The 13,519-nt window shown below is 38.1% G+C and overlaps 1 protein-coding gene across 3 annotated transcripts in view; it reads right to left on the bottom strand.

Annotated features, from left to right (window-relative positions):
* Positions 1-13,519, bottom strand: part of ASXL2 (ASXL transcriptional regulator 2) — a 190,324-nt gene that overhangs the window by 115,716 nt on the left and 61,089 nt on the right. For all 3 annotated transcript variants that reach the window (XM_064295135.1, XM_010591973.3, XM_064295136.1), the window contains exon 2: positions 7,607-7,689. In XM_064295135.1, the coding sequence (XP_064151205.1) occupies positions 7,607-7,689 (83 nt within the window). The remainder of the gene's footprint in view (positions 1-7,606; positions 7,690-13,519) is intronic.

Here is a 13,519-nt window from a genome sequence, read left to right on the forward strand (position 1 = left end):
TTCATCTTTGACATTAGTGGTTAGTGTGTAAGTTTGAATAATAGTCATATTAACTGGTCTTCCTTGTAGGCATATGGATATTAACCTATTACTGACAGCATTGTGCTTCAGGATAGAACTTGAAAAGTTCTTTTTAACAATGAATACACCATTCCTCTTCAATTTATCATTCCCAGTATAGTAGACCATATGACTATCTGATTCAAAATGGCCAAAAGCAGTCCATGTTAGCTCACTAATGCCTAGGGTTGCTTTGAGTCGGAATCGACTTGACAGCACCGGGTTTGATTTTGGTTTTTTAATACCTAGGATATTGATCTTCAAGCATTCCATTTTATGTTCCCCAAAAAGATATGTTCAAGTCCTAACCCCTGGTACCTTCGAATGTGGCCTTATTTGAAAACAGGGTCTTTGCAGATGTGATCAAGTTAAGATGAGGTCATACTGGATTAGGGTGGGCCCTAATCCAACGACTGGTACCCTTAAGAGAAGAGAGAAATTTGGACACAGACACACAGAAGAATACCACATGAAGATGGAGGAAGACTGGAGTGATGCAACTGTAGGCAAAGAAATGTCAAGGATTGCTGGCAACCACCACAAGCTAAGAGAGAGGCATGCCACAGATTTTCCCTCAGAACCTCCAGAAGGAACCAGCCCTGCCGACACCTTGATTTCAGCCCCTAGAACTATGACAGAATAAATTTCTGTTGTGGTACTTTGTTACATCAGCCTTAGGAAAGTAACAGAGAAGAAAACTTCCCCCACCTTGATAAAAAGCATCTACAAAACACCTACAGCAAGTATCATACTTAATGCTGGAAGACTGGACGCTTTCGCCCTAAGACCAGGAGCAAAGCAAAATCATATGTTCTCACCACTCTCATTCAGCATAGCACTGGAAGTTCTAACCGGCACAATAAGGCAGATGAATGAGATAGTAGAGCAGCACAGAAACACCTCCATTGGTGCTACTGGTGATGGGGCATTTCACAAGTATCCTTGTAGTTGTTTCATAATTTATATATTTCTTACATGTATTCTAAAGTTAAAATAATTTCTTAATAAAATCTTAACCTCTCCTAGAGGGTTTCAAGAAAAAAAACAAAAAACAATGAATTCTGATTTAGAGATACTGATTTTGTGGGGAAGGGCAGAGGGCAATGGTTCTCATTCCGTCCAAAATTATAATCAGATAATCTCTAAAATCATCTCCATTCTAAAATTTTCTTATTTTATCTTCCATATAAAAATTGATCATTTCTAATTTTTTAAGTACATTTCTAATTTTTTTAAGTACTAAGTGTCAAGAATTTGAATTTTCCATTTAAAAGTATAGCTATGATATCCCTTACCTGCTTTCTCTGAAATTCAATGAATAAATAATTCAAGTAGTAAAGTCCCATTTGTCTTTGGTATTGATTTTCTATTCTGAAGAAAACTGATCATAAATCTTAATTTAAAAAATCAATCTAGTAAAGTGAAAACATGCTACGAAGTATAATACAAATTCCAGTTGCTATCAGGTCGATCCCAAATTATGGCGACCCCTATGTGCATCAGAGTAGAACCGTGCTCCATGGGGTTTTCAGTGGCTGGTTTTTCAGAAGTACATCACCAGGACTTTCCTTTGGGGGAAATCAAATCTCCGACCGTTCAGTTAGCAGCTGAGCGTGTTAACTGTTTGCACCACTCAACGACTCCATAATATAAAATAAAACTAAAAAACCAAACCCATTGCCATCGAGTCAATTCTGATTCATAGCAACCCTATAGGACAGAGGAGAACTGGCCCATGGCGTTTCCATGGAGCAGCTGGTAGATATGAACTGCCAACCTTTTGGTCAGCAACTGTCATGGATTGAGTTGTGTCCCCAAAAATATCTGTCAACTTGGCTAGGTCATGATTCCCTTGTATGACTGTATAATTGTCTGCCATTTTATCATCTGATGTGATTTCCCCACGTGCTGTAAATCCTATCACTATGATGTAGTAAGATGGATTAGTGGCAATTATGCTGATTAGGTACAAGATTAGGTAATGTATTAAGCCACTCTTTTTTGAGATATAAAAGAGAGAAGCAAGCAGAGAGACATGGGAACCTCAGACCACCAAGAAAGCAGCGCCAGGAGCAGAGCTCATCCTTTGGGCCTGAGGTTCCTGTGCTGAGATGTTCCCAGACCAAGGGAAGACTGATATATCACATGCACCTTCCTCCAGAGCTGACAGAGAAAGCCTTCCCCTGGAGCCAGCACCCTGAATTCGGCCTTCTAGCCTACTAGACTGTGAAAGAAAAAACTTCTCTTTGTTAAAGCCACCCACCTGTGGTGTTTCTGTTATAGCAGCACTAGATGACCAAGACAGCAACCACAGCACTTCACCACTGCACCACAAGGACTCCATAATATAAAATAGAAGGTCCTAATTCTCCTTGCTGAACAAATAATCCGAGAAGCTGGACTATATGAAGAAGAACTCAGCATCAAGATTGGAGGAAGACTCATTAACAACCTGCAATATACAGATGACACAACCTTGCTTGCTGAAAATGAAGAGGCCTTGAAGCACTTACTGATGAAGATCAAAGGCTACAGCCTCCAGTATGGATTACACCTCAACATAAAGAAAACAAAAATCCTCACAACTGGACCAATAAGCAACATCATGATGAACGGAGAAAGGATTAAAGTTGTCATGGACTTCATTTTAATTGGATCCACAATCAACACCCACGGAAGCACCAGTCAAAAAACCAAAGAATGCATTGCACTGGGCAAATTTGCTGCAAGAGATCTCTTTAAAGTGTTAAAAAGCAAAGATGTCACCTTTTAGACAAAGGTGTGCCTGACCCAAGCCATGGTGTTTTCAATCACCTCATATGCATGCAAAAGCTGGGCAATAAATAAGGAAGATCAAAGAGGAATTGACACTTTTGAATTACGGTGTTGGCAAAGAATAAATGAATATATCATGGACTGCCAAGAGAATGAACAAATTTGTCTTGGAAGAAACACAGAATGCTCCTTGGAAGCGAGGATGGTGAGACTTCATCTCACATACTCGAGGATGGCAAGACTTCATCTCACATACTTTGGATATGTTATCAGCAAGCATCAGTCCCTGGAGAAGGACATCATGCTTGGTAAAGTAGAGAGTCAGTGAAAAAGAGGAAGACCCTCAACGAGAGGGATTGACACGGTGGCCACAATAATAGGCTCAAGCATAACAACAACTGTGAAGATGGTGCAGGACTGATGAGTGTTTCGTTCTGTTGTGCATAGGGTCACAATGAGTTGGAATGGACTCAAGGGCACCTAACAACATAACAACAATAATTCTCCTTAAAAAAAGAAAAGATTCAGAAATGGAAATATTACAATGAGCTGAAGAGAAAAGAGTCAACTTTGTAGAAGTTAACATCTGAGTTGATTTTGAAAGAGTGTCAAGTTTTGTTCAAGAAGTGATGAAGATAATATAATAAAGGAAGTCATAATTCTCTTTTAAAGAAGAATAAAAAGATTCAGAAAGGGGAAGATTACAATGAGCTGAAAGGGAAAGGGCCAACTTTGTGGAAGTTAACATCTGAGTTGATTTTGAGTGTCAGGTTTTGTTCATAAAGTGATGAAGATAAAAAAACTGCTTAAAGTCCAGAGTAAAGTTGAGAAATTTTAGATCCTGTACTGGGAACAGTAGTGTGTCAGTTTAGCTGGTGTACAGGTGGAAGGGAATCATGCAAACAAAACTGGTATGTGGGACCAGTCAATGGAGAATCATTATCCTACAGAAAAATTACTAAAGGCTTCTATGCCAGTTATCAATTTATTGACTTTCAGCTCCAAATCTGCCCTTCTTTGCCATTCTCTGTGATAGCGGAGCTGAGCCCTGTAAACATTTCTCCTTTGCCAGTTGGCATAATATTAAATTTCTATCACAGAGTGGTGGAGGAACACTGCAGGAGGAGCTTTTCTTCCCAGTGGCAACGTTCTCTGGCCTGCTTGCTCCTGTGGCAAGTGGCAACCAGCAGCATGAGGGGTACCCAATGGTACACATTCTTCAGTAAGGTTTAGCAAAATGCCTGTGGTTCTCTGAGCTTCCCAGAAAACTCTGCAGGTGCCTCAGCTGGCTCCCTAGCAAGTTCAATAGCACTCCAGCAGGTGGTTTTCCTAGTTCTTCTAAGCACCATTAGGCAGTTTCCTATGTGCCATCCAGGTCTATCACACCTCACTGAGCTTCTGTGTCATCCAGTGGGCCAAAGCCCCATCCTCTCCAAAGAGCTCTAAAGCACAGCCTGGAGCACCCAGAGGGACCTCCTCAAAAGTTGTTCCTTCCTAAAGTACACTCCTCTGCCCTAGGGGTAGTGCCTGCTTCCTATATTTGCTCTTACTGTATTCTTTTGTGTTGTTTTTACCTTTTAGTAACTGATTCCTGGTAAGCCAATTAGTAAATCCTTATGTTACACTTCCCTGTTCAAATTACTGTGTAGTTTCTGTCTCCTGGCTGGACTCTGAGAACTACAGAATTATACAGCTAAAAGACTGCAGACATGGAAGCTCCACAGACACATCCAAACTCTCTGAGGGACCGAATTACTGGGCTGAGGGCTATGGGGACCATGGTCTCCGGGAATATACAGCTCAATTGGCATAACAGAGTTTATAAAGAAAATGTTCTACATTCTACTTTGGTAAGTAGCATCTGGGGTCTTGAAAGCTTGTGAGCGGTCATCTAAGATACTCCACTGGTCTCACCTGGTCAGCAGCAAGGGAGAATGAAGAAAACCAAAGACACAAGGAGATTAGTCCAAAGGACTAATGGATCACAAGTACCACAGCCTTCACCAGACTGAGTCCGATACAACTAGATGGTACCCAGCTACCACCACTGACTGCTCTGACAGGGATCACAGTACAGGGTCCCAGGCAGAGCTGGAATAAAATAAAGAACAAAATTGCAACTCACAGAAGCAGACTTACTGGCCTGACAGAGACAGGAGAAACCTTGGGAGTATGGCCCCCAGACACTCTTTTAGCTCAGTAATGAAGTCACTTCTAAGGCTCACCCTTCAGCCAAAGAATAGACAGGCCCATAAAACAAAACAAGACCAAAGGGGCACACCAGCCCAGGTACAAGGACTAGGAGGCAGGAGGAGACAGGAAAGCTGGTAAGGGGGAACCTGAGGTTGAGAAGGGGAGTGTGTTGACATGTCATGGGGTTGATAACCAGTGAAACAAAACAATATGTGTAGTAATTGTTCAACGAGAATCTAGTTTGTTCTGTAAACCTTCATCTAAAATAAAATTTAAAAAACAAATGAAAAGACTACACAGAGCATCTAAATCAAACTCTTAATTTTAAAAGATAAAAAAAATGATTGCCCAAAAGTCCAGAAACAGCTACGTGAAGCTGTGGGGTAGTGACTTAATGTGAGTGTGTTTGAGAGGCACGGTTTGAATCTCTCTTGATGCCTCATAACCAAAGGCATAGTCTGTAATCACAGAAGGAAGTACGGACTCAGGTCAAGAGTGCTCTGAGTTAGTTTCCCTACAAACTGTAAAATCTGTATCCTCGGACAAAAAGAAAATACCTTAAGTTTTTGAAAGACTGTTTTAAAAATTTATGTCTATCTACCATATGGCGTAGTAATCCCAATCCTAGGTATATACCCAGAAGATCTCAAAGCAGGAACACAAACAGAAACTTGTACAACAGGGTCCACTGCAGTACTTTCCACAACAGCCAAGATGTAAAAAAAAAAAAAAAATGTCCATCAACCGATGAATGGATAAACAAAACGTGAGCCTTACTATGTCAGAGGTGAATGACATTGCAATTGACATTTAGATTTAATGAGATTGATGGAATCTGATTTCTATAAGCCAGATTTCCTAGTCTTATATACCTAGAGTGTATAAAAGTCTAAATAACAAGAAAAATGAAAATCTCTTGCTCATTCTTATCCTATAAGATCCGAAAGTGTTATAAAAGAACATTAGACTACCTTAGCAGAACTTGTTCTTCAGCGTCACAAAATCACTATCCTTCTCTCCTATAGCTTTGTACAAATGGATCTGTGATTAAATGGGTACTGTGCTTTAATTAATCTTAACCTATTAAATCTAATGTAATTCAAATAAATATTCAGAATTATATCATCAATAAATTAGGGGTGATTCATTTTTTAAAAAATTTACCAATGATACTTTTAAAGCTAGTTTTTCAAATACATTTTGATGTTTTAATCTACAAATGTTTATATACAATTTTTCAGGACATATGCTATACAAATTGAGACCTACTAATTTATAACTTGTATTTAACTGTTCCATAGTAATAAACCAAACCTAATTTATTCACAGCCTACTAAAGTTAGGTCGCAAATTTAAAAAAAAAATTTTTTTTCTTAATTGCTTTAGAAAAGAAGGGCCAACAAAAAAATCTCACATTGAATTTCGTATCAAAAAAAGAAATTGAGAATTTAAACCTAGAATTTACAATGGCTACTTATCAAGAAATACGTTGCGGAACATTTTTAAGTATTTGAGTGTAACTCCTTTTTTCTCGATACACTATTGGCATCGGAGCTGAACAATTCTTCAATGTGAAGGATTGTCCGAAAGACTTTAACATGCCTGTTACCTGTCTGTTATATAACACAGTGCTCCCCTCTCCCTAGTCACTGTGACAATCAAAAACACCTCCCCCTAAAATTCTAAACTCTCCCCCAGGGGTGTTACCCAATACCATCGTCAGCTGAGAACCACTAGTACCAGTTTTAAAGCACCACAACCTTTTTCTATCTTAATGAAAATCTCTCTAGACTCACAGATTTCTGTCTTAATAAACAAAGTAGACTTAACATAATTTTACTAGTCCTTGATGACAAAAGGTACTGATTATGAACATGACTATTATTATAATGGAAACCCTGTTGGTGTAGTGGTTAAGTGCTACTGCTGCTAACCAACAGGTTGGCAGTTTGAATCCACCAGGCACTCCTTGGAAACTCTATGGGGCAGTTATACTCTGCCCTATAGGGTCACTGTGAATCGGAATCAACTCCATGGCAATGGGCTTCGTTTTTTTTTTTTTTCTTTGGTATTATTATAACATAGTAATGCTGTTAGAAGTTAAAGTACACGGTATGTTCAGTCCTATATTACTTGATCCCAGAATATTTTAAACATTATCTGCTTTATATCCCTTTTCCAAGGTCATTCCTTCCTTGACTCTTTGTCTACCTCTAGCAACCTTCCTGCACTAGAGTACTTTTTATCTGCTAATAACCATGCTTATTAAATCAAAAGCCTGAACTGATAGATGAAGGCTTGAAGATGGCTCCAGGCCTTCCTAAGAATTTAAAGTGCATGGGGTTGGATATAGCTACCTTCTCTCTCACTAAGAACTATTTTTTATTTTAACTTACTTTTAGTTTTATAACTGTGATATGATTGAGAACTTCAAAGATCTGACAGCTGAATAAGTCAGAATTGAACAAAGCACTTCTTACTAACTAATCAATTTTGAAGACTAAAGTATCCTGCTATGTACTACCAAACACTTCAATCAAGTATTATAATTATTATTGATAATATTCAAATAACTCACCTGATTTCTTTTAGTCCTTCTCTCTGGATAACTTGAAGAATTTCTTTATGACTCATGGGTGTATTAGGGTATTTTTCTAAGACCTGAGAAACAAGTATATAATAATAAATTATGTATTGTAAGTTCTTATTCTTATCATCTGTATACATAATGACATTTCTTATTCTTCTAATTGTTATAATTATGTCTTAATAATTAAACCCAGCACAAACATATTCAAAGACCTTTCATCTCTTTTATTTTAGGGTAATGAAAAAAGTGTAAAGTTAACCAAATATAAGTAGGGTCTTCTTTCTCTCAGTAACAAGTAATAAGCCAAATCCCAAAACAGAAATTGATCAAAAAGACTGAGATTAATGACTCAGTTATTCGTTATCAATGCATAGTGTTAAATTATTTACTGTCTGGTGTCACCCCCACATCTCATCCCCACCTGTGACCTACTATAAGTACCTTAAAAATAATCCATCTTTGCATCTCCAGTAGAGCCTAGTACAGAATAGATACTCAATAAATTAACCAAAACAAATGAACAATAAGGTTATAATGAAATTAAAATGATATGTCTCTCCCACTAAATGTAACAAAAAACCTGGACAGAATGCACAGACTCTGAAAATGGTAGCAGATGGCTTGTGGGAAGGAAACCACAGCTGAAGTACCACTAAACTGCAAAGAGTTTCCTGGTTTTGTTTTCTCTGGCACCTCCTGGCCTGGACTCAAAGGCAGCCCAAAACCCAAAACTGCACACTTAATACAGACAGAATGTTCCAAGATAAGCCTTCTCCTTACTAGTCTGAGGAGCAGAAAAGGAGGCCCATAAAGGGAAGGCAAGAAACCCTTGGAGGTTTTTTCCTCTCCATTCTCTCTACTATGGGTCTTAAGCAATCCCATGGCAGCAGCTGTGGCAGTGACAGTACCAGCAGCGGTTAGACAGGCACCTACAACTTCAAGGAAGGGCAACCCTTCTCCAGAGCACCGGATACTGTGGTCCAACGAGTAAGGGGAGAATCCTCATGGCTTTTATTCTCTGTCCATCATCCTGCTGCTTGGCATCAAGGGCAGATGGTGTCACAGGAAATGTATGGCAAAGCAGAGAAACTAAAACCAGAGAATAAGGAAGAGGAGCCTCTGGGAGTCAAAGTGTCAGGGAAATTGCAAAGATAAGGAAGCATGAGAAAGTGATACCATGCAGTAATGAAGTTCTGTAAGAACTCCTGGGCTCACACCTGAGCTGCACATATGTGGATCGGACCCTTAACAACATACTAGCGGGGAGACCAATGCTCAGCTCCCAAATTAGCCACTGGGTGGCACAAACGTAAAACAGATCCAAATAGCTTTGCAAAGGCTTTGAAAAAGGAACTGACATTGGAATTTGGTGCACAGAAGGAGGCAGGAACTTGCAGAGTGATTTCAATGAAGCCAAATATCTGCTAAAACAACCTCCGCCTGCCACACACACACACAAAAGATCTACATTCTCCATAGGATTTAAATGAGACACAGAATATCACGACATAGTATCAAAATGGCCATACAATCCAAAATCACTCAACACGTGAAGAACCAGGAAAATCTCAGTAACTCACAAAGGAAAAGACAATCAATAGACAACAAACTGGAGACAATGCAATGTTTGAATTATTACACAAAGATGTTAAAGCACCTATTATAACTATACTCCAAGAAGTAAGGGTGAATATTCTTAAATCAAATAAGAAGATAAGGTCTCAGAAGAAAAACAGATTATATAAAAAAGAACCAAATAAAAATTTTAGAACTGAAAAATTCAATAACCAAAATTTTTCTAAAAATTTCCTGAAAGGGCTTAGTAGCAGAATGAAAATAACAGAGGAAAGAGTCAATGAACTTGAAGATAGACGAATCCAATCTGCCAAACAGAGAAAAACAACTGAAAAACAAATGAACAGAGCCAATGGGACAATATCAAAAAGTCTTAACATTCATGTCATCAGAGTCCCGGAAGGAAAGGAGAAACAGCAGGAGAAGAAAAAATATCTCAAGATATAACAGCAGAAAACTTCCCAAATTTAGTTAAAGATACACACTTGCAATTTCACTAAGATCAGCAAATCCTAAATAAGATAAATTCAAAGAAATCCACACCCAGATACATCACAATCAAACTACTACAAACTAAAAACAACTGAAAAACCATTTAAAGCAGCCAGGGAAAAACAACACATTCCATTTAGAGGAAGAATAATTCAAATGACTGTTGATTTCTCATCAGAAATCATGGAGGCCAGAAGCAGTAGAAGAACATGTTAAGTGCTGTCAATCTGAAATTCTTTATCTACTAAAAATATTCTTCAGAAATGAAGGAAAAATCAAGACATTCTCCGATGAAGAAAAACTAATAGAATATATCACCAGCAGAGTTGCTCTAAAAGGACATCTTTTAAGTCAATGCTGGTTTCCTTTTTTTAGGCCCAAATTTTAGGCCAAAACTCTCTTACACCTAAATTATTTTCAATTCTTACCCTTTAAAGAATAAAGAATGCTGGGCTGTTAAAAGATGCCAATAAAGCTAATATAGAACCCATTTTCAAGAACCATGCTATTAAAAGAATATTAATTAGCAATTACTCTAAAACAAAGATGAGAAGATAAGGGGGCAGGGGAACTATAGCACTAAAAACAGAACAACCAGAGTGCAATTAAAGAAAATGTTGACACATTGTGAAAAATGTAACTAATGTCACTGAACAACTTGTGTAAAAATTGTTAAACAAGAACCCAATTTGCTATGTAAACTTTCACCAAAGACACAATTAAAAAAATTTTTTAATGTAAAAAAAAAAAAATTTAATTAGTATAACCAAAAACCAAACCCACTGCCATCAAGTCGATTAAGACTCATAGTGACCCAAAAGGACAGAGTAGAACTGCCCAACAGGGTTTCCAAGGAATGGCTGGTGGATTCAAGCCACTGATCACCAAAAACCCAAACCCAGTGCCGTCAAGTCGATTCCAACTCATAGTGACTCTATAGGACAGAGTAGAACTGCTAGGGTTTCCAAGGAGTAGCTGGTGGATTCGAACTGCTGGCCTTTTGGTTAGCAGCAATAGCTTGCCAAGCTCTTAACCACTGCACCACCAGGGTTCCAAGTCAAATCATTTGGGAATAGACAGTGGTGATAGTTGAATTAGATGGTGAACATATAATTAATGTCTTTGAATTATAAGCTTTAAAATGGTTAAAATGGCAAATGTTTTGCACAATAAAATTTTCTTCAATTTTCTAATACTGGCTGAAGCAGCAAGTTTGTTGTGATATATATTTTGCCACAATAAAAACAGAGAAAGACAGAAAATCCCGAAAGACCTTAAAGCAGAGGAATACGAACAAACCAGAGGAACTCTAAGAATGAAAATCAGTTTGATGGTAGGCCTCTCATCAGCAACAGTAGTTATATAAAACAGCAACTTCTTTAGACTTATAAAGGAGAAAATATTTTAAATTTGCAAACACTAAAGAACTTAGAATAATTACTACTAACAGATCCTCTCTAAATGAATTAGAAAATAAAATCTAACAAGAATTCAAGAAGTGAAAAATAAGAATAAAATAAAATTAAGTCTAAGTAAGTATTGTTAATAATATTGAAATGACCTTGGATGAAAATATTAATCTCTCGGAGCATCAGTTTCCACATCTATGAAATGGGAAGAACTAATACTGTCCTACAAACTTTGTTATGAGAAGTAAGTTGGGTAGGTACTTACATGGGGGGTGATATTAATATACTTAAAAAACAAAAAACCAACTGGGGAAGTATTTGATACTTAGTACAAAAACAACCTGTAGCATAAAAAGAGCTTTGAATACATAGTTATATATAAAATATGGTCAAAAAAGAATACAAAAGGTCAATATATGTATTTTTTAAAAAATAAGCTCACAAAAAATATTAATGATATGTCTTCCTATAATCAAACCAAAAACCCAAACCCATTGCTGTCAAGTTGATGCTGACTCATAGCGACCCTGTAGCACAGAGAACTGCCTCATTGGGTTTCCAAAGAACAGCTGGTAGATTTGAACTGCTGACCTTTTGGTTAGCAGCCGAGCTCCTAACTACTGCACCACCAGGGTTGCCCAAGTAATACGTACAAGAACTGTATTCTCTCCCTTAAGCTCTACATATATTACAGTTTCTAAACATCACACAGCCATCTTATTTCATTTGATCCTCACAACAATCCAAGAAAGAGCAGAGCAGGTTTAGTTATGTCACCTTACCACGAAGAAAACTAAGACCTAGAGAAGTTATGTAGTACAGACTGAGCAGAACTATTATTTCCCCAAGTCAAAGACAAAAGTAATAAATCTTTATATAAAGCAAAGACTTCAATGAGGGAAAAAAAAATGTTTTAACTAAAATACACATTGGAATGATTAAAGACATGCCTCTGCTCAATGATGGGTTAGTGAGTCCTTGTTGAGGCAGAAAAACTAACAGGATTGCAGAAATGTCACTTGCCTATTTCAACTGAGATGAGGTGGGATGGACCATCAAGTATAAAGGTCAGATCATCATACAGAATCACACAGAAACCAAAAAGCTGTTTCAACACTAGAAATAAACTACTTTTATTCTATTTCAGAAAGTAGTACCTTCAATGATTTGCCAAATAAAATCACAACTCTCCCTAATCAAGGGAATCCCTGGGGGATACAAACAGTTAAGCACTCAACTACTAGCCGAAAGGCTAGCAGTTCAAACCTACCCAGAGGCACCTCGGAAGACAAGCCTGGCGATCTGCTTCTGAAAGGTCACAGCCTTGCAAACCTCATGCAGCAGCTCTACTCTGCACACATGGGGTCACCATGAGTCAGAACTGACTTGATGGCAACTTACAACCACCTCCTAAACAAAAGCTATTTCTCCTTAAGAGCTAAAAGAGTGAAAATGTACAGCTTCGTAGCCAAAAGCAGCTAACTGTATGAAAAGCATTGTAGTATTTGGCATGGGTATATGAACAATGCTCTGTGCCTAGCTGCTGCTCCAGGCAGAAACAGCAGACTCCCTAACTGCCAGCAAGTAGGAAACATCCAGCATAGAACTTCCCTCAAACAACCCCATCTGAATTGGTTGTTGGAAAGTAACCTGTTGCCAGTAAGATATGAAAGGAACTCTGTTGCCTACAACTAATTCCTGCCTGAGTCAAAGCGAGAAAATACAGTAGGGTGTATCGTACTGAAAAACGCTGCAGTTGACATAAGGAGAATACTGTGCAATAGGTATTATGCTTGACCCTGTCAAAAATCGGAAAGGATTTGTTGGGAAATCAGCTGATATAATCATCCACCTGGCAATTAAATTTTCCTCTGTTACTATCATTAGGAAATCCCAAGCACTAAAATGTTTATGACACTATTTATGAGGAATTTGCTTGAAGCTTGATTTTGTTACATAGCATTAAGTACTTAAAACAAATATTCCACTCCATACCAACAAACAACAGTTTTTGGTGCTCTCTATAAAGGCTATTAATATAATGGATTGGAAAAACATTCCTTACTTTAGGTAGAATACGAAAGTAAGTGCTTCAGAACGTAGATGTGGAGGTCACACAGCCTTCATCTAAAAGCTGTGAGGCATATTTTGTTGTTAGGTGCTGTCGAGTTGACCGGGATTCATAGCAACGCAATGTGACATAGTAGAAGTGCCCCATAGGGTTTCCTAGGCTGTTAATATTTATTTATTTATTTTTAATCTTTATGGAAGCAGATCTCCAGGTCTTCCTCCCGTGGAGTTGCTGGGTGGGTTCGAACCATCAAACTTTCGGTTAGCAGCCAAGCTCTTAACCACTGTGCCACTAGGGCTTCTTGTGAGATACACGTATAGGTGACTTAAAAGCTCTAAAACCCAACCCCTCATC

The sequence above is a fragment of the Loxodonta africana genome, chromosome 12, assembly GCF_030014295.1.
Source record: "Loxodonta africana isolate mLoxAfr1 chromosome 12, mLoxAfr1.hap2, whole genome shotgun sequence".
Lineage (NCBI taxonomy): Eukaryota > Metazoa > Chordata > Mammalia > Proboscidea > Elephantidae > Loxodonta > Loxodonta africana.